We start from the raw sequence: 20,758 nt of genomic DNA, 5'->3' as shown, positions 1-20,758 counted from the left end.
AAAAGTTTTTGCATGAAAGGATTTTAGAAATCTATAAACCGTGCTACGCAGCAATTCTATTTATCTTAAATAAAAACTATATAAAATATAATAAAAGGCGCAGCATTAATAAATCTTTCGCCTATATTATAACGAAGGAAAAACGTGTCAATTTATTTAAAAAATTATAGGAGAAAGAATCCTAGAGAATCGAAAACTAAGGTATTTTTCTACAATATGTAAAACTTTTATATAAAAAAGTTTTGAAAATGTTTATTTTTATTTAAAAAAAGTATAAAATTAAAATATGAAAATAAATAATAGCATTCTAAATATATACACATATCTTGCGTAATTGAGCCATAATTGAGATTTAATAAATTATCTACAATTAAAAAGCAAACTATTTTTTATACTTGTCATTTTTAGATTTTATAATGTTATTTTTTGTGAAACATACATTTGGATTTGAAAATTAATGTTCTTCTGAAAAACTTTCGTTTTGTAACTAAAAAAGAATAAGAACAAAGCCTTCGTGATCTATGATCTGAATTTAAATGTTATTAAAAATATTGCTTAAAAGAATGATAAAAAAAATCACTTTTTCGCTCAAACATGATTGGTTCTAATTTATAGAACCAACATATCAACGGCATTATTCAGCGGAAAATTTAGTAATGTTACTCAACTGTTCAGTCTGCTGAATGTAATCATTATCTCTTATTTAAACAAAGTTTTACATCATATTGAAAAATACTTTATTTTTCAATTTTCTAGAAAAATCTTATAACTCTTTAATAATAAAATTAAAAAATAATCAATTTTTAGTTTATTTTAGACTTGTAATAATTGTAACTTGTAAAAATACTTTATTTTTCAATTTTCTAGAAAAATCTTATAACTCTTTAATAATAAAATTAAAAAATAATCAATTTTTAGTTTATTTTAGACTTGTAATAATTGGGCAAGCAAAAAAAATAATTGTTTATATAACAGATATCCTCTATGTATTGCCATAGTTTCATTATTTTTTAAATTGTTGAGTTGGCAAACTTCTCTTGTAACCTCTGATAGAATTATAGAGACAATCGACTATCTTCGTAATTATTAAAACATTCAAAATTCTATGCATTATTGATGATAAAACAATCAATTCACGCGATATAACCGAACATGAATAAATCAATCCGATAAGGATTATTTTATTGCAAACTGGCTTTAGAAAGTCTGCAAAAATGCATAGCTTTTCCAACTTCGACGTAGTTTAGTTTAACACATAGTTTCGGAAGCGGGGGCAGGTACGATGCTTAAATTCTTGTCATTCAGATCGGCTTCCTCTTGATTGCGAATCGACGGTCGCGCAAGCGTCTGCTCGATCTCCCGTGTGACGCTGATTGTTGGCGGCGGCCGACGAGGATCCTCCTCGATCGCAGAGGCACGGCGCAGCTGACGATGCTCGTTGGACATGTTAAAGCACGCAACATTTGATGCCTGGTTTGCGCGCACGTTCGACGGTTCACCGTCATCTCCATCCTGGTCGTCGCCGTGGTAACGTCGCTGAATTAGATCCTCCATCTGCTGATAGTCGCATTCTTCTGCATCGCGCAGGTGCTCGTTCTCGATCTGCCATGCCATCTCAGGATTCAACATGTCCGACATTTGCGCCGGCGGCGGTGAAAGCGGTGGCGTCCTCGGTGGGCTCAGTAAGCCGCAGTAACTCTCCAGTTCGTCTGTGATACTAGTGTACTCGGCGCGCATCGCTAGCAGAATCGATCTCTGCGCGCTGCCGGTCGAGGTAATTGACGGTATCACGGTCACGCGAGGCTCCGCCCATGTCACGGCCCTCTGAATACCGGGTGGCGGAAGCAGCATGAAATCGTCCGATTCCGATCGAGTTCTATTGCTGTTCTGTCTAAACGTGCTACGTTCCGTGGAGTCTTGTCTGAAGGTACGCTCCGCCGAGTCCTGCCTGGTAGCCTCTGAAGGAGGGTTCTCACTGCTGGCATCTTTGCTAGCCTCCCTGCTGGTCTCCCTGCTGACCTCTCTGCTAGTGACGTCCATGCTGATCTCCCTGCTTATCTCTCTGCTCACTTCTCTGCTGCTGGTGTCTCGGCTCACTTCTCTTTCGAACGACGCCTCTTTCTTGCCGGCTGTCTCGCCTGTCTCGAGAATGTCCTTGCTACCATCTGTTTCCAAGCTCATGGTCGTCTTGATGTCGATGTCCTGACCGACATTAGCGTCCACGCTTACAGAAGAATCGGGTCTACTGAGATTCTCGCGTGAGGCCATGGTCTCAGCCATCTTGAGCACATCTTCCATCGGGTGACCGACATTTAGGAAGATGCCGTCGGTGAGAGATCTCAAGAGCCTCTTGCGTCGCGCAATCATTGGCAACTGCGTATGAGAATCCGTCTCGGACATGGCTTCCGATCGCTCTGATACCCGACGCGGTCGAATGTTGTCGAACGTCTCTAAACCAACCAACTCATCGTTTGGCATGTATGTTGCCATGAAACGATGAATTACCCCAAGATGCGCTACAGTTTGTTGACTCAATTCCTCCAACTTGCGAATACGAAACTCAACAGCCTGTAAATATGAAGATAGAACGGTTTAGATTTTAGAAGAATAATGGATCATAAATAGAAATATTATTTGCTTTTGATAATATTAGATGTAGAGAGTTCAATAGAATTCTTAAAAATATCCCTTTTTGCATAAAAATCGATTTATTCTCATTATATATAAAAATATAAGATTAGTTCTTAGAGCTTTAAAATGGGAAATTTTAGGGGAAAAAATGGTCTTTTTCCGATTTTTTCTTGTCCTATTTTTTGCAGATTTCCTTCTTTTAAGATAATACCACTTTTATCTTTTATGTCAATTTTAATATTTCTTTCATATTGATATTAAAATTTCTTCTTCGATTTTATATTTCTATAAAATTAAGTATGAAAACTAAAACCAGATTCTCGAACTAAACCTGATTTAGCCACCAAAAATGAGGCAAAAATCTGTTAAAAATGTAGTACCATATGATGGCGCTAATGACAATAATTTATTGAAAACAATATAGAGTATATCGGCAAGCGGTTAATTTAAAGCAACTTTATATTGTGACATTGCATGTAATTATCAGGATATGAAACTAAATGGGGTCTTTTGTCAAGCGTCTTGTGATGAAAATTTTATTTCATGTCCTCGCGACAATGACTGACATGTCTGCATACATTTTTTCGTGTAATTATAATCACAACTAAATTCAATTCAGCTTTCTCACACCATACTGCGTACAACCCGTACAACTATGGTGTAAGAAGTTCTTTCTACACCATGCATACAACCTAACACGGCCGACTACGATAAAATTAGACTACGATTGCATTTAGAATTGGAATATATTTCGATCAGTGTATCATTGTCACTAACGCCATCATTTGGTACATTTCTAATAGATTTTCGCCTCATTTAAAACCACGGAGATCGGTCATCTGGTCTTCATAAAATTAAGAAAGGAGTCAGAGAAAGAGAGAAAGAGAGAGAGAGAAAGAGAGAGAGAGAGAGAGAGAGAGAGAGAGAGAGAGAGAGAGAGACCTAAATAAGATTATGTATATCAAAAAGTGAATATTTTGCGAATTTTTGATACATTCTAATATAACATTTAATTATCTATATTGTTTCTACTTAAAAATATCAAAGAAATTTTGACTTTATTATGGGAAAATGTATTTATGTTACATATGCATGGAAAATCGTTATTTTCGTGTTCTTTTTTCGTTCGGAAAATCATCCATTTACCAGAAAACAGTTTTTTCACACAAATAATTCATTATTTCACCATTTTTATCTTTCTAATAGATGATGTAAGCTGTGCAGAAATAATTTTCTGTATCTTTGCCTTGTTTTTTACATCTTGTTTACCTTCATTACTACACTCACATGCAATGCACGTACGGTAATGTATACGAATTTTCGCAAAATTACCAACACTTTGTCGTTATCGCGAACCTAACCTTGACTTATCTGTCAATTCTATAATTTCTTTCACAGTTTGAAATTATTCTCTGAAGGTGTGAATTCGCTGTCATTTTCGAATTGTGTTTTTCTATTCTGGTTTGTGATATTTATTTTTACTAATACAAATTATCACGTTTGATTTCTTTAACGCGGCCTTGATATAACGCAATTTCCGATCTAACATCTTTGAATGATATGAATTAACATATTAGTCAAGATTAGGATTGTGAAAGTAAAGGAAGGTCGGTAATTCTGCGAGTTACTGTATGCGTGTCGCGAGATGATGTGCGTGCGAGTGTGATAATAAAGGCAACGGTATGAAAAATATAAATTAAACGTTCTGAAAAGTTGTGCTGGAATATTTTTCGCTATGATTTACGCCATCTAATAGAGGACAAAATTGTGCAACAATATTAAAATGCTGAAATCGCCGACTTTACGCACAAAAAAATGATTCAAAAGAAACCACTTTTGACACACTGATAACAAAAAGTATATTTATTATACCTGAAGAGATGCATTCTGATTGCTTTCTTTCTTATCGATATCCTCGATCTTTTGATGCATATTCTCCACCCGATCTGTAGTAATTTTCACGCGCTCTTCTGTGGACATTTGCAATTTAAGTTCCTGTTCACGGAAGTAACCCTCAACACAATCTTCTTCAAAGTCGTACAACCGTTCCATATCATCAGCTTCCAAAAACAATTTTAGCCCATTGTCACAGGTCTCGCCCGTGCCGCTTTTACCTTGCGTAATATGCTTCAGAAAATATTTCAGCAGTAAATATACGTGGCAAACCGCTATAAGTGGTGGCGGCAATACCGGTTTCTGCTCATATTCCATAACGACAGTAAACCGTTGAAACATCCAGACTTGATGAGCTATAGCATTTACTTCATTGAAAATATTGTTAAACACCGCAATTAACAGATTTATCAACAATATATTGGCAACTAAAAGATACACGGACATTGCAGCAGGTGTGATCCAACGACCTGGAATACATGGCGCCATTCCTGGCTCATCCCCACAATCAGGATCTATATTATCCGCGAACACTTCTCCATACAGCATAAAGTACGGCTCCATAAATATCTGTAGAAAGAAGTTATAATTATATGTATAAACTTGCAAAAAGAAATAGAATCAATGTAGGTAATTGTGACAGAAAAATACGACGTTTAACTAGATGCTAGACTATTCGGTAGTTTTATAAGTTTTTAATAATTTTTAAATTTAAATAAATTTTACAATAATAAATTAATTCTTCGACTGATGAATGTTTTAAACATAAAGATAAAATTTAAGACTGTCTATTTCGATCTGCAAAGGATTTTGGTGCTAAATATAATTTTTTTATTAATTTAATATTTTTATCTTTACATAAACTGCGCGCCGACAATTTTGTTTGTCTTAAAACACAGTTACTAACTAAATCTCGATACTCGGAAGCATTTTTTTAACGTCCCCTTACGCGAAAAAATTGTAAATAATTTGCGAAAAATAATATCTCAACCTTGGATCAATATTCAATCTTGGATCTCCCATCATTCCGTGAGGATGTCTTCCCAATTCGACTACTAAGGCATATGGTATTATTCTTCGCAATAATCAGTACATCTGAAAGAATTTCCTTTTCCCCCGAATTAGGAAGATGTCCTCACGGAATGATGAGAGATCAAGGGGGTCAAATCTGTATTTCTTAAGTAAAAATGTGAAACGTCAGCAACAGTGATTGGTATATATTGTTAATTCTAAAAGTATACACCAATCAGTGGAGACAATGCTACTCACTTTTCACATTTTCACTTTCTTCAGAAATACAGAATCGATCCTCAGATTCAAATTCTGACTAAAGGGAAGAAAGTCTTGGGAAAGGGGGAATTTTAAAGTTGTTTCTAAGCAGAAATTTAACTAGTAACTGTGTTCTAAAACTGACAAAATTGTCGGCGTACAATTTATATAAAGCGAAGAATATTAAATTAATAGAAAAATTATATTGAATACCAAGATCCGTTGCAGACCAAAATAGACACTCTTAAACTTTATGTTCTAACCAAATTTTGTAAAGAAATCATGTAAAAACCACATATTTAAAAAAAGTCAAAGTCTTTGAATACAAGCTTACAAACTTTTATAAAGTAAATAAGTTCCTGAACTTCATTTTTAAAGAAAAATATTAGCTACTGATATTTTTTTCAATCTCATAGAATTTTTTTATATAAAAAATTATTATTTACAATGTGTTCAATTAGCGTTGACTAAATTAATATTTTTTTTAAACTAAATTAATTTAATGATTTATACAATTAATTTAAACAGCAAATTAGTGCAATTAGCGAGCTATAAGAAGTCAATTCGGTAATCATCGCTCGAGTTAATACAAGTTCAACCAATCTTAATGTGTTTTTCAACATGTAATACTATAAATGCAACTTATTTTATAAATGTTTCATCTTAACTTTCCTGAAGCCATTTTTAGTGTTCAAACACAATATTGCTGGAATTTATACCTTTATTGTAAAAACACAACACTAACTATTATTTATGACCTGGAGTCAAACTCATAAGTGTCTCTCAACTGATTTGTTAGCTAGAAAAAACTTGTCAAAAAAAAGGTCACAACAAGAATCGAAGTGAATAACATCCAAATGTAGAATTAAAATAATTATAAGAGTTTTAGTCAAATCGAAATATGTCATACATTTTGAATCTTGAGAAAAATTAAATTTGTGAACTAAGTTAAGTTGAACAAATCAGCACAATATTAAAAATAAAAATTATATTAAACTTAAATCTTATATTATTTTAGTTACATTAAAAATTAATTTTGAAAATCCTTATTCATATTAAAATAGTGTCACTATTTTTAAAATAATTTTGATTATTTTAAATATAAAAACAATTACAATGTGCTCATAAAATAAATTTAATATTTTATTTGTAAAATAAAGAGCCACTGCAAAAATGTTTTTTTCGCCTGTTTTGGGGCACTCTTTGAATTAAATTTCATGCCAAATGATTAGTATTGATGAGATAATAACACAGACACACAAAAAAAAGTGATCTGATACTGAGATCCCACTAGTCAATCTCTATGTATTTTGACGTGCTGAATACGAATCCGGTATCAGAAATGCCCCATCACCCATCATTTCTTTTTTTTTTTAATAAAAAAAGTAATACCTTAAAAATTGCAATAATTGTTCTGCACGCGAAAAACGATGAATGATAGGGCAATTCTGACACCGGATTTGTGTTCGGTTCAAAATACAAAAAGATATCATGGTCTGGTCCGTGATAGAGACCATTTTCTCGTGGGTGGCTGTGCTGCCGCCCAATGCCCAAAAAATTAATTTTTTGACCATTTTTTTCGATTAAAAAAAAGTGATAGAGCAATTCTGACACCAGATTCGTATTCAGCACGTCAAAATACATAGAGAGTGGGGTCTCAGTATCAGATTACTTTTTTTGTGTACCTGTGTAATCTAGGGAAAATTTTAAGATGAGCGTATAATTGGTTTCAGAGATATGGAAGTGCTGGGTTCTTCATTAGGCAGTATGATTACAGTTGAATTTCGTCAAACTGATATTCATATTAAAAATTATTTCCCTCACTATTCCAATATTTTTTGGGTCGCTGATTACAAATCTGTTGTCAAAATTTAAGAATTTAATATGGCGGATCCAATATGGCACACATATTGGGAAACTCTTCAATTTTTGTGAAAATGAGATCTCGTCGGTTTTTCATGTGACTGATTATAAATTTAAAACTGAGTGCATGAAATTATGGAAAAAGTATTCGAAAAATCCACTAATACTCGTAAAAATTGCAAATCTATCTCAAGATACTTGATTTTCTGAAAATGATATTTATGATGATAATGATTCTGATATATTCATTATAAAATTTTACATTAAAAAATTTTTATTAAAAATTCTATGAGAGTACAAACGTGATGTAGCGGATAACTCATTTGTCTGCTACATCGAAGATCCCGGGTTCAATCTCTTCGAATTCTGTAGTACTGGAAAATAAATTTGAGTTACAATATTTATGTCCACCATTTTGAGTTTCATTTTTAGTAGTAAATTCGTAATTAGCGACCTGAAAACTCCTAAAATTCTAGTTTGAATAAAAATTAATGTGTTTTTTAATAATAATGTCTTCCATATTGAATTCTTGAATTTTGACATAATCAAAGACTCAAAAAAAAAAAAACATTGAAATAGTGAGGGATCATTTTTTACATAAATATCAGTTTGAAGAAACTCAATTGTATCATACTATCTGATGGAAAAATCACTTTGACCTTCCTTATTTCTAAAACTAATCATGCTCATTAAAATTTTCCTTGGATTATTGTCTCACCAATACTAATCATTTGGGATAAAATTACACTCAAAATGCGAGTGTCCCAAAACGGGCGATTTTCGCGGTGGCTCTTTATATATAAAATAGCAAAAAATGTTTTTTTAATATAAGAGTGTACTTTTTTTATAATTATGCTGTTACATATTAACAAATTCTGTAAATTATAAACTTAGGAAAAAAATTAATAAATCATTATTTTTTTAATAACTAGTTAATTTTTTAATAACTTTTTTAATAAATAGTTAAAATTAAAAATCAATTTATTTAAAATTTAGTTAAAATTTTTAACATTATATAATAAAGACCTTAATATCCGTAATATCTAACTATTTTTAATTATTTAATTATTTACAATCCATTCTTATATTTAATAAATTTAGTTTAATGAAAATAAACTGAATTTTATTTTTTATTCAGATATTCGCAATGTCATAATTCGCAATGGCACAATTACTTTTGGTTCCGTGTGTAGATTTTTTTCTTAAAGATGTATAGCAAATTAAAAATATATACGTACGTCTCGTACTATACGCCACTTTGGAACAGAATTTGGATTCAATATAGCTTGTCTAGCTACGCCAAAACTCAAGAGCACAACTAGTAAAAGCACCACAAAGTATATCATATTTTTAACCATCTTTCCCATCATGGTCACCAAAGGACCTATGAAATATATAACATTTTTTAGTACTATTATTAAATACTCTTATTACATTTGCATATTGATTATATACAAAGTGGTTCGGTAATAGATAAAAGAAAACTTAAGAAGTAATTCTAGATGATAAAAAAATAAGACAAAAATGAAGAATAACAAAATTACAATTAAGATTTCATTTCTAAATTACAAATGTTTAAATATTCATGTGCTTTAAATATTTTTTACGTTAATATTTAAACATATTATAAATAATTTATAAATATAAAAATAGAATCTTGGAATTTTATTTATTCTTAATTTTCGTCTTTAGTTCATCATTTAAAGTTTATTATTTAAAACTATCCCTTAAATTTTTTCCTATTTGTTGCCAAATATTCTGGTATATACACGTTCAAAAGTACACTTGAAATATTCTTACATTTTGTAAAAAATAAAATATATAAAACTCTTTTTAAATAAAACTAGAACGCTACAAGGGCGCGCTACGCGCGCGCTATTTGACTTTTTACTTTTTAAAAATAATACAATAGAAGCTCCGCATTGCCACTCTCCGATTTATTGCGTTTCCCTTCAATGCCTTCTTCATTGTCTCACCGAAAGGGAAATATTCCCTCATGCGTCGTTCCGCGCTACCGCGCATCAGCGCCGCGCAGTCTACCCACGCAGCTCACGTCGTGTACGGGTGTACGGTGTACGCCACTCTCTCCCACCTCCCACCTCCCACTCTGTCAATAGAGTGGGGTTACTTCGCAATACCACGATTTCACTCAATAGGTTTGTTCTGGTTGCTTACACTTTTACACTTCTACGAAAAGTATAAGTTCTCATTAGCTGGTTAAAAATATAAACCAATAAGAACTTATATTTTTCGTAGAAGTGTAAAAGTGTAGGCAACCAGAACAAACCTAATGCTACGACGCAAACTCCCGAGACCATGGCTATGCGAAGCTTCTACTGTAATTGCAATAATAATTATATAGCTAACCATCTATACAAATTATCTTTCACTAACTCTATGATGACAGCTTCTCACAAAGTTATCACAGTAAGATTACACAGGCCCACAAAAAAGTACCTTGAACAGTGGACCAGACCAAGTTATTTTGCTTTGTAAAAGCAATGTTTACGCAAAATGCGATTAATTAGTCGATGAATCAAAAATTTTCCTTATGTATAATATAAATTATAGTTAGGAAAAATCGACAAACCTTAAGGTCGTCTCCTTAGATCATCCTACCCCCCTTTCCCCTATTGCAAGGAATCTTAATTTAAAAAAAGCATTTAAAAATTGGAAAGCCATTTTAAAATTGTTTTTGTTTATTTGTTTTAATGTCTATGTTTTATCAAGTAACAACATTTCAAAATTTATAAAATACTAAAAATATCTTCTAAATTTTATGTAACTTAGAAACACAATATTTTTATTAGAAAAAACGAATTTAAAAGACAGATTAACAATTCCTCTTAAAAATGCATATTTAGAATTTTTTACGAATTTTTTTTCACCAAAATACTTTAATTTTTTTTAATGCATGAAACAAGTTTGTAAAAGAAGCAAGATTATCACGCGTATGTATCACATGTACAATTCTTATAAAGTAAATTGAAATTAGAAATGTATTATATGAATATATACTTTACATAAATTATATGTATATAGAAAGATGTGAAATAACAATATATTCTTATTTAATAACGTTTTATAATGTTTACCTTATTTGTTATTAAAAATGAGCTTATTAAGTTGTTATAAAAAGTAACAATAAAAATGTACTTTTTTGTATAAGTATTTTAAATATTAAAAATTATTTCATTAGCAATTATTATTTCAATATTAAAGATAAACATTTATTTACAGAATTATTAATCTCTGCATCACAATAAAAATTTTATATATAAATCATTTTTTCTCAATACTTAAAATACTTAAATTAAAAAATGTATATTTTTGTCATTATTCTTTAACTACATTTCTATAAAAACACATTTTTCTTTAAAATAATTTTTGATTCACGTAGAAAATCATCCCTAAATTTTTTACATTATTTTTAAATGTAATATAACAATTTTCATAGTATTAATTACTTTAAATTATTTTAAAAATATGTGTAATACATCTTTAAATCAATTTTAATTTAATTTTTTAAGCATACCGAAATATTTGTTGACGCCAAGGATATTGAGTATTCGTAAATACCAGTAGATGCAATCAACACAATATATGACGCGACCCACATCCAAAGTCGAGTGTCGCAAACGTAACGCCAATCCAATTTGGAAAAATATAATAGCAGCAGCATCGCAAGGATTCCACATATTCCACGCCCAAACACTGAACTTGTGTGAGAGCGTTGCAGGTTCTGAAGTCGCTATTTCGCGTACTTTTTCACATCCGAGAGTACAAATGTACGCAATCGCGTATATCTCGGCTATTGAAGGATGATCATCCATATGAACCAATATGCAGTACGAAAAAAAAAGCAAAAAAATAATGTATGCTATCTGCAAAATAAATATTCTTATTGTTATTATGTTTTATTTCTGATAAAAATTTTCTCAAAATTTTCATATAATATTAAACAATTTTTTTTTAATTTTTGTATATATTTTATATAAAAATTTTTTAGAAAACTTCTCAAATTTTTTAACAAATTAAAATTTTTTCAAAAATAATTTTAAAAAATCTGAAATACTTTTTAGATGTTTTTATATTAATATGTTTTAAGCTTTCTTCTCCTATATTTCATGAAAAAACTTAAAATAATCTGACAAATTTAAAGTACTTTTTGAAAAATCTTCAATAAATTTTCATAAAATTAAAATATAAAAAAATTCTAAAAAGTTATACGAAAAATTTTGAGAAAAATTTTTCAGAGATTGTAATTGTTTATAATAGATGCAGCTATAATAATCTCAAAAACAACTAACTATTCACTGAGTGGCTAAACTGAAAGATTGACTTTTACTTTTGGATCTAAAAAATTATTCTTTATTATTTACAAGTAATCTTCGCCAAGTAACACGCCAATTGTTTTCGTTTTTAAAAATCAGATTCAGCAAACTCAGAAGAAAATAATTTATGCCAAAAGAAATAGCTCAATATTGTTTTGATCACTCATACAATGTGTTTAATTTGAAATAATATAAGAAAGATATAATAAAATATCCCATAAACAATGCATTTTTGTTCAATTTACGTATTCTTTGAAAGTAAGCAACTTTTGTTTTAATAGGTTTTTTTCAAAAATGCCTTATTTATTAGATATTTTATTTCTTTTTTATATCATATCAAATTAAACACCTTGTATAAATAGTCTAAACAATATTGAGCTATTTTTGTTGGCATAATTAATTTTCTTTTAGGTTGCTGAATTAAATCCCTAAAGATAAAAACAATATATGTGTATTACTTGGTGAAGGTTATTAGTCGCTCAATAAACAGTTACGCTTCTGCATACGCACGCACGCACGAACGCACATATGCACGTACGTACTAATTAATTATAAATTTAATTATATTAAACATTACAATTATTTATATTAATTACTTATATTAATAAACAAATATATCGATACATATAAATACATATTTTATACATGACTATTAAAATGATAAATACATATAAATATTTCTACTTACAGCATTTGCCCAAAATTTTGTTATTGGAGCAGTATAAAATTCATATAATTTTTTCCTCAATCTTAATGGTCTGGTTGTTTTATTATCGTAATATTCAGGTCGGAAACCATAAGCGCGATATATTCCGTCATCAATATCTGTTAATACTTTTCCATTCTCTTGGACGATTGTCTCCTTAATTATTGTGCTGTGTTCGTTGCTAATTAAAGCCTACAAAAAAGCATAAATAATTAAAAACTATTCAAGTAAATTGTTCATCATATGTACTGAAACAGACATACATAAAATTTAACAAGTTTCTCACAATCAGTGCATAATTAAATGAATATTGATATCAATTTGAAATAAAAAGAAGAAAGGACATTTAATTCAGTTTGATACAACCATTCATGAAAAAGTAGCATGAGAGATAATAGAGTTATCTAAATTATAAAATTGATTAGATAGAGTAGTAATTATCAAATATTTATAATATAAAGTGAAAACATTAGCATACTTGATAAGTTATGGAATTGTTAAATACGCATATTTGTTCGAAAAAGTTATATCGAGAGTAATAAGCAAAAAACAAAAGCTCAATCTTCAATAAATAAATCTTTACTTCATTCAAATTATACTTTGTATATATCTGACTCCAATCCATTCTAATCTATTATAATATATAGCAAATAGAAATATAAAAGGAAGACTGCCTCTTCCAAACAAAAAGATTATACAATGGATAAAACAATAGAAAATTACAAAATTTTCAAAAAAATACATTATAATTGATTATATAATCTATAACAAATAGTGCTCGGTAACAGATAAACAAAATTTAAAGAGTAATTTTAGATATTAAAATATGATAGAAATAAAAAATAACAAAATTATGATTATAGCTTTAATTTTTTCATATCTATAAATGCTTAAATATTAATGTAAAAGTGCCTAAAACATATAAATATTTAAAAATCATAACTAAAGTCTTCATTGAAAGTTTATTAGTCTTGATTTTTGTAATTCTTTGATTATTGTAACTCCAAATAATTAAATATTCATGTAAAATATTTAAGCATTTATAATTTAAAAAAAACGAAAACTTAAACGCAATTTTATTTTTTATTTTCTTCTTTTTTGTCATAAAACTCATTCTTTAAATTTCGCATTTATTTCAAATTTTGCATATCTTAATAATTATGTTATTTATTTTTAATAATAATTTTTAAAATAAAGTTATCTGTAAAAAGAAAAATTATGATTATAATTTTTGCAACGATATTATAATATATGTATATACACATATATATACACTAGAAAAATTATCTGTTTTAGCATATGAAAGGGTATTATACAGTGTTATAACATAGAATTGTTTAAAAAATCTTCAACTATCTGCTAAAATGTTTGAATTATTTTTTAGATAAAAGAAGTTATGAAAAATCGACGATTTGCCGAAAATTTCCATGTTTTCTAGTGTATTTTTTAACATTTATAAGTGCGGGCTCATGGATGTTGATATTTAATTCAATTTTATGTTTTATATTCTGTTACATCTATAACACTTACACCTATTTGTTTTACCAAGGTGGTTGATAAAAAGTAATTTTTTTATATCTGTTTTCTAAAATATATAATAATGTCAAAAACTTTTTAACGAAATTGATAGCTGATTATAGGAGTTGATAAGAAATGCTAAAAGCACGTTAGTATCAATAAAAATGCGTAGCTCACCAAAGCTTAAATAGTTTTAACTAGTTGTAACTTTTTTTCCTTTTACTTAGCATAATTTTAAGAGTCATATTTGAATTCTACAGGAAAAAATACATTGGAAAACATGGAAATTTTGCGTTCACCTCGTGATCAGCAAATTGTTGATTTTTCATATCCTTCTTTTAGTTTCGAATATTAGCAAATAAAATATATATACTTATACCTAACAAGAAAATGCCGGTATCTGCTAATTCTACTTTTCAAATGAGCCATAGTGTATTCGAAAGGGGAGGTGAAAAGCAAAAACCGTGTTCTAGCTTTTGGGTGTACGGGTCTTAGAATCTGAGAAAATTGCATCTAAATGTGTGCATTTTCTGGCCGATGAGGTAAGTACAATGGAAAGCTACTTCTCGGCATAAAATGCAGTGGCTGCGGTGACCAAGTGCGCGCCCATTGTTTTGCTATCCGTGCGAACTAGATTCGAGACCAGTTGTGACAATTTTTTTTCAGTCTGTATTCCAATTAAATTTATTTCCTTTAAAATAAAAAAAATTATTTTTTGCGGTTTTAATAAATTTTTATAATGTTTCAAATGTAATAAATTTTAAATGTAATAAAACGTAATAAAAAATAACAATACATATCTTATTTATTATAAAATTCTGACATTCTTGTACAATGTTGTGGAAAATTTACATAAATATTTCCAATGTTTTTATTTAAATGCAACATGAACATATTATAAATGCAACTCGTGTGTTGCAAATGCATTTTTTGTTACGTACCGCATCGGCAGAAATGGTGTTCCTCGGCAAAAATTGGGGATTGCTCTGGTGTTGCATCTTTCACCAATGCTGCAAGCTCAAGAAAGATAGAATTATGATGAGTGAGAAAACGTCCCAGACAGTAAAATATCTCCAAAATTCCTGCAGAACTGACAAACGCTATTGAGAATATTGGTAAATTATTGATCTAAGTATATCCACAAAATGAAGCAATTTTAGATCAATTACAAGCTGTCAATTATTGCTCAATTTCACATTAATCAAATTAAATATTTTTAACCTGAAATCTTAAAATCAATTGTAACTCCATAATGGCTTAATGTAATTCAATATTAAAATGTCAATTCTGTATTAATTACAGGATATTTAAATTGAGAAACATAATATATATGCTTCTATAGTTAAATTAAATTTTTTTAATGTTTTGCAAAAAAGTAATTATACGCTTTTTATAAAATTTATTAATAAGATGTTTATTTGAATTTTTTTCACACTACAAATAATAATGTAATTTTATGTGTACTATTCTCTTTACACGAACATACGCTTTTTCATGCTGTTATTTCTTGTCACGTGAAGACACTTGAATTGAATGCGTTTCAAGGGATGCTTTCCATTTACATGACTTGAGTCAACACTTAATTGTGTGGAGAAACAGCTTTTAAATAAAAAGGTTTATAATTGATTTAGAAATGATCTAGAAATGACCATTTAACAAGTTCAATATTTAAGAAAAAAGTGATTTTATGTTTTAAAGCAATAATTGTTAGAGATATGTCCGCTTATAGGATCAATAATTGATCATTGATAATTCAGATTTTAGATCCTATTTATTGATCAATAACTATGAATTAGTATAGTATTTTACTTTTCTTAAGGTCATATTTGATTAAAAATTGATCAATTATGTTGTTCTCCACGTTATGGAATGAACCTGGAACTGCCGTTTGTCCACGATTTGCTATCTAGGGTGATACCAATTCGCTGGTGTCCAATATCCGTTTCATTTGCACTCAAGCGAGAAACATCATTAGTATCGAGTGCGAGTGAAACAGATATTGGACACCAGCAAATCGGTATCACGTTTTCTCATTCAACATAACTCTATCCTTCTTGAGCGTGCGACGATGGTAAAGGATGCAACACCGGCGCGATTCCCACTTTTTTCGCTTCTCTCCGTGTTCACTTCACTGCGCGTCTAGTAATATGTACGGCGCTTTATGTGTGTGGGTGATCGCCGCGCTGGACTCCGAGGGGCATCATTTCTGCCGGTGCGTACGTTGAATGGAAAATACAACTGATTAACACTATAAAATATATCACGTTCATTTACTAACTTTGACGTGTATCAAGCAAATTTGATCATGTTTATAATTGTGGAGAATATAATAAATAATGAGTTAAGGATTGAATTTTTATGGCATCATATCGCGAATTTAATTCTTTCCTCTTTTCTCACTATGCATGCTCTACATTAGATCGATATAGAAATATCTAAAAAATATCTTACAAAATAATTGCTTGGTATCCGTCAAAGTTAAAAAATAAACGCGACATTCTACAAAAATGTCAGAATTTTATAATAAATAAAAAATGTATTGTTATTTTAAATATAACAAAAAATAACAATACATTTTTTATTTATTATAAAATTAATTATTAAAATTATTTAATAATATTATACAAAATTATTAAAACCACAGTTTTTTTATTTTAAAGAATAAAGGAAATAAATTTAATTGGGATAGACATTACAGACTAAAAAAAAAATTGTCACAACTGATCTTGAACCAGCTCGCATGGATAGCAAAACAGTAGGCGCGCACTTAACACTTGCGGCCACCCCGCGCTTCATGTCGAGAAGTGGCTTTCCATTGTACTTACCTTACTGCTCGGAAAATGTACATTTTCCCACTTAAAAGATGCAATTTTCTCAGAAACTAAGGCCTATTCATCCAAAAGCCAGAACACGGTTTTTGCTTTTCACCTCCCCTTTTAAATGCACTAGGACTCATTCGAAAGTAGAGTTAGTATTATAGATACCGGCATCCCCTTGTAAGTTATCAATATTGTATTTATAATACATGTATAAATAGTTATTAATAAGAAATAATCAATACTTTGTCAGTATTCATAGTTCACAAGTTTTAATCGTATGTTTAATTAATTGTTTAATCAATTCATTGTATTGTAATGGATATGTATACATGTATAATAATAATTGTATTAATTAAATGTTAAAAAAGTTTGTGAAGAAATACATTTTACTGTTTTATTATCGATTGCAAAGTAAATGTTGCAATTTATGGGAAACAACTACTGTGATTGTGAAATATGACTAATGAGAACTAAAAACAAATAAACAGTAATAGCTTAAAAGTGCACCAAAGAGGGTGATTATTGTTATAAGGATTATTGTTAGGAACTGCGTTTAGGCCAATATAGATATACCTTAACGCCTTGTTGGCTGCTGGATTTGTTGCGTATGCTCAGGCTCCTGCGCAGATGTTTCTAAAAAATAATGAATATGCACCCACATAGTCTGTGTGTTATAAATAATTTACCCTTAATAGAAAGAGGCAGTAAATTAATTTTTGAGATTAATAAGTATATTAACAAGTATATATCCCTTAATTGAGCAAGGTGTAGCAAGGTGCAACATATTAAATTTGCGCAAATTTCACAAAGTGTAAGCAAAAGAAAACGTTGAAGGCAAGATTATATTTCTATTATAAGGATGCAATGATATGTATAATTCTATTAAATTAAAAGATATAAGCCACATGTGCGGAAGAGACTATACACCAGTATTGAATGTGTTGCCTAAATAAATATTAATTAGAAACTACACGTGTGTCTACGTATTTATATGTATATAATTTTGGAGCGAAAATTTCTCTCTCAAAGCCAGACATCATGTAATTTCATATTTGTTAATTTTTGTTGATAATTTGTTAATGTTTTGCACTCAATACATTTTGAGATTTCCAAAATCTCAACTAACAATATAATGGATATATCAAATTAAATTGTTTCACAATGCTTTCATATGTGAGATTAGTACAATTTACATATTATTCTATCGTAATGTTAGAAAAATAATGTCTTTGGTGGAGTATTGCGTAATCGAGACGTAGCTAGCTAAGAAATGGAATTTTTTAAATAAGTTATCATCATATTATTATATCATTTTAAGGATGCAAAATAATTACCTCGACATCTGGCCCTGCCGGTACACTATGTTCAGAATCACTATCTTCCTTTTCATCTTCCAAAGCTATCAAATGTTCTTCCTGCGTCTGGGGCATTAGTTGCAATTCTTCTCTGCTTTTAAATTCTAATCGCGTTATATACAGAGGGCAGAATAATCCCATAATCACCTATAAAAACAGATAAATATATGTTTGTTTTAGATACTAAACATTTGCTTAATCAACAAAAATTAGATAAGTTACAACCAAAATGTGGAGTAAAATTTATTTTGCATATAAAAACAAACGAAAAGGAAACAATTAAATTTATTCATTATTCACAAATAATAAATAATTCAAATATTAGTTATTCGTTATTTTTAGTCAAGTATATAGTAAAAAGCTTGATCAAAAACGTTATTGATCACAAAAATTGATATACAAATAGAGAACAAAAATTGATTTAATTCGTTAACATAAAGTTATAATTAGTTTTTAATAATAAATAAATAATAGTTTTTAATAATAATAAATTTTTTAATAATAAATAATTAGTATTTTTAATAATAAAGTAAAACAAAGAAATTAAATAAAATTAACAGAATAAAAATTAAAATTTAATGGAAATTTGAATCTACATTTTGTCTCATTAACTGAAATTTAAAAAATAAATTCAACAATAAACAATTCGAATAACAATTCGAATAATCTAATAAATTTTAAAAATAAATAAAAATTTATTCAATTAATGTATAACATAGATTGCTTAATTACCTTCAAATTAGTATTTTTACGTGTACGAAGGCCACCCATCCATAAATCGGCTAAAATAATTTGGCTACATGGATGCGCCAGTAATTGTCGATGATTCGCTGTAACTGCGAGTGATAGGCACGTCTGTCCCGACCAATTTTGAAGTTCCGAAGTTAACAGCTGCTGTGTTTGATCATCGTCTTGTCGATAACAGTAATCCAGCAATTCAAGTGCTATGTAAAAAGACATCTACAATTGCTTCCAATAGAAAAGGCTTCCGGATATATGTCGCGTCCTGGTACAATGTTGCACCGACGTTTCGCAAACGTTGCAGTTTACGTCATCAGGTCTAGGAGCTCCGACACTGAACTTACTTGGATCCTTACTAAAGAAATTATCACCCAAATTGAAACGACTATCTTCTATCTTTCTCCTGAAGTAAGCAGTGACATTAGAAGATGGGACGGTCAACATCCTCCACAAAGCAAACCTCGCCAGTCAAAACATAAATTACTGCAATAAAATTAATTAGGCTATGTTCTTAGCCATCACAAAGTTTATAAAAAACTTAAATGTAACCCAGTATAGAGAAAAAAATCATTCTTCTGTAAAAAATGCAGATTTTTCTCCCCACTCTTAAAAATCTAATCCCGCGAGAATCTTCGGCTCCTATACTTTATGATCTACCTGAGATTCATAAAGAATCATACCCCATTGTCTGCAACATCAGACCCATTTACAATTTAGCTAGCCTGCTATCTCACCAAACTCTTTCAAGAACTTACTGAATTCAATAATTCCATTATCAAGAATTCATTAAATTTCGTAAATAAAATCATTAAAAGCAAAACAAAATCAATGATATCATTGTAAGCTTTGATGTATTCTCATTGTTTACAAATGTTCCAGTCCAGGACTTTCGAACATTAAATTCAGGAAATCCGACCGAATTTCTACCAACTTCATTATGTTTTCATTAATAAAAACATTGTTTAATGGCATAAAAAATAAATAGAACATTGTTTAACTTCAACTTCATTTCAGTTCCAAGAAGAATTCTTTAAACAAACTTTGTTTAACTTCAACTTAATTTCAGTTCCAAGAAGAATTCTTTAAACAAACTTCTGAAACAGCAATGGGCTTTCCCATCTCATCCATCATCGCAAATATCATAATGGAGCATTTCGAAAATCAAATTCTAAGGAACACTTCTCAAATTCTTTACACAATTCCGATATGTTGACGACAATTTTGTTATCTAGAGCTATTGCAGGGAAACTCTTAATTTTTTACTTTTCTCAGCTATCAGCACCTTGACATTTAGTTCACAATAGAGATAGAACAAAATAACCAAATCCCTTTTCTGGTTATGTTAGTTAGAAGGAACGGATACACCTTAACTCATCAGGTCTATTGAAAACCAACACACACAATTTGATATTTTCACCTCCTCGATATTTTAACTCCCACCACCCCTCACAAAAGAATTAATCTTCAGTTCACTGGTATACAGAACTCTCACAAGCTCTGAACGAATTTGTATAAATGGGAAATTAAAACATCTTCATCAAGTCTTGATCAAACATGGATATAGCAGCAACATCAACCGAACAATTCAAAGATTAAAGAATTTCCAATTTTAACAACGCCAAGACGCTG

At 29.8% G+C, this 20,758-nt stretch overlaps 1 protein-coding gene across 8 annotated transcripts in view; it reads right to left on the bottom strand.

Moving 5' to 3' along the window:
* Positions 1-918: 918 nt before the first annotated feature.
* The window catches only part of LOC105837835 (transient receptor potential cation channel trpm), a 103,049-nt gene continuing 83,209 nt past the window's right edge, over positions 919-20,758 (bottom strand). For 7 of the 8 annotated variants that reach the window (XM_036285013.1, XM_036285012.1, XM_036285014.1 and 4 more), the window contains 8 exons: positions 19,121-19,332; positions 18,368-18,535; positions 17,607-17,666; positions 12,679-12,888; positions 11,192-11,540; positions 8,895-9,040; positions 4,504-5,094; positions 919-2,568 (listed from right to left, as the gene is read on the bottom strand). In XM_036285013.1, coding sequence (XP_036140906.1) covers positions 1,249-2,568; positions 4,504-5,094; positions 8,895-9,040; positions 11,192-11,540; positions 12,679-12,888; positions 17,607-17,666; positions 18,368-18,535; positions 19,121-19,332 — 3,056 coding nt within the window. In that variant the 3' untranslated portion in view covers positions 919-1,248. The remainder of the gene's footprint in view (positions 2,569-4,503; positions 5,095-8,894; positions 9,041-11,191; positions 11,541-12,678; positions 12,889-17,606; positions 17,667-18,367; positions 18,536-19,120; positions 19,333-20,758) is intronic. The other variant, XM_036285017.1, reaches the window with a different exon arrangement.

This window comes from Monomorium pharaonis, chromosome 3 (assembly GCF_013373865.1).
Source record: "Monomorium pharaonis isolate MP-MQ-018 chromosome 3, ASM1337386v2, whole genome shotgun sequence".
Lineage (NCBI taxonomy): Eukaryota > Metazoa > Arthropoda > Insecta > Hymenoptera > Formicidae > Monomorium > Monomorium pharaonis.
Note: the sequence above shows the minus strand (reverse complement) of the source record. Positions and strands in the feature narration are given on the sequence as shown.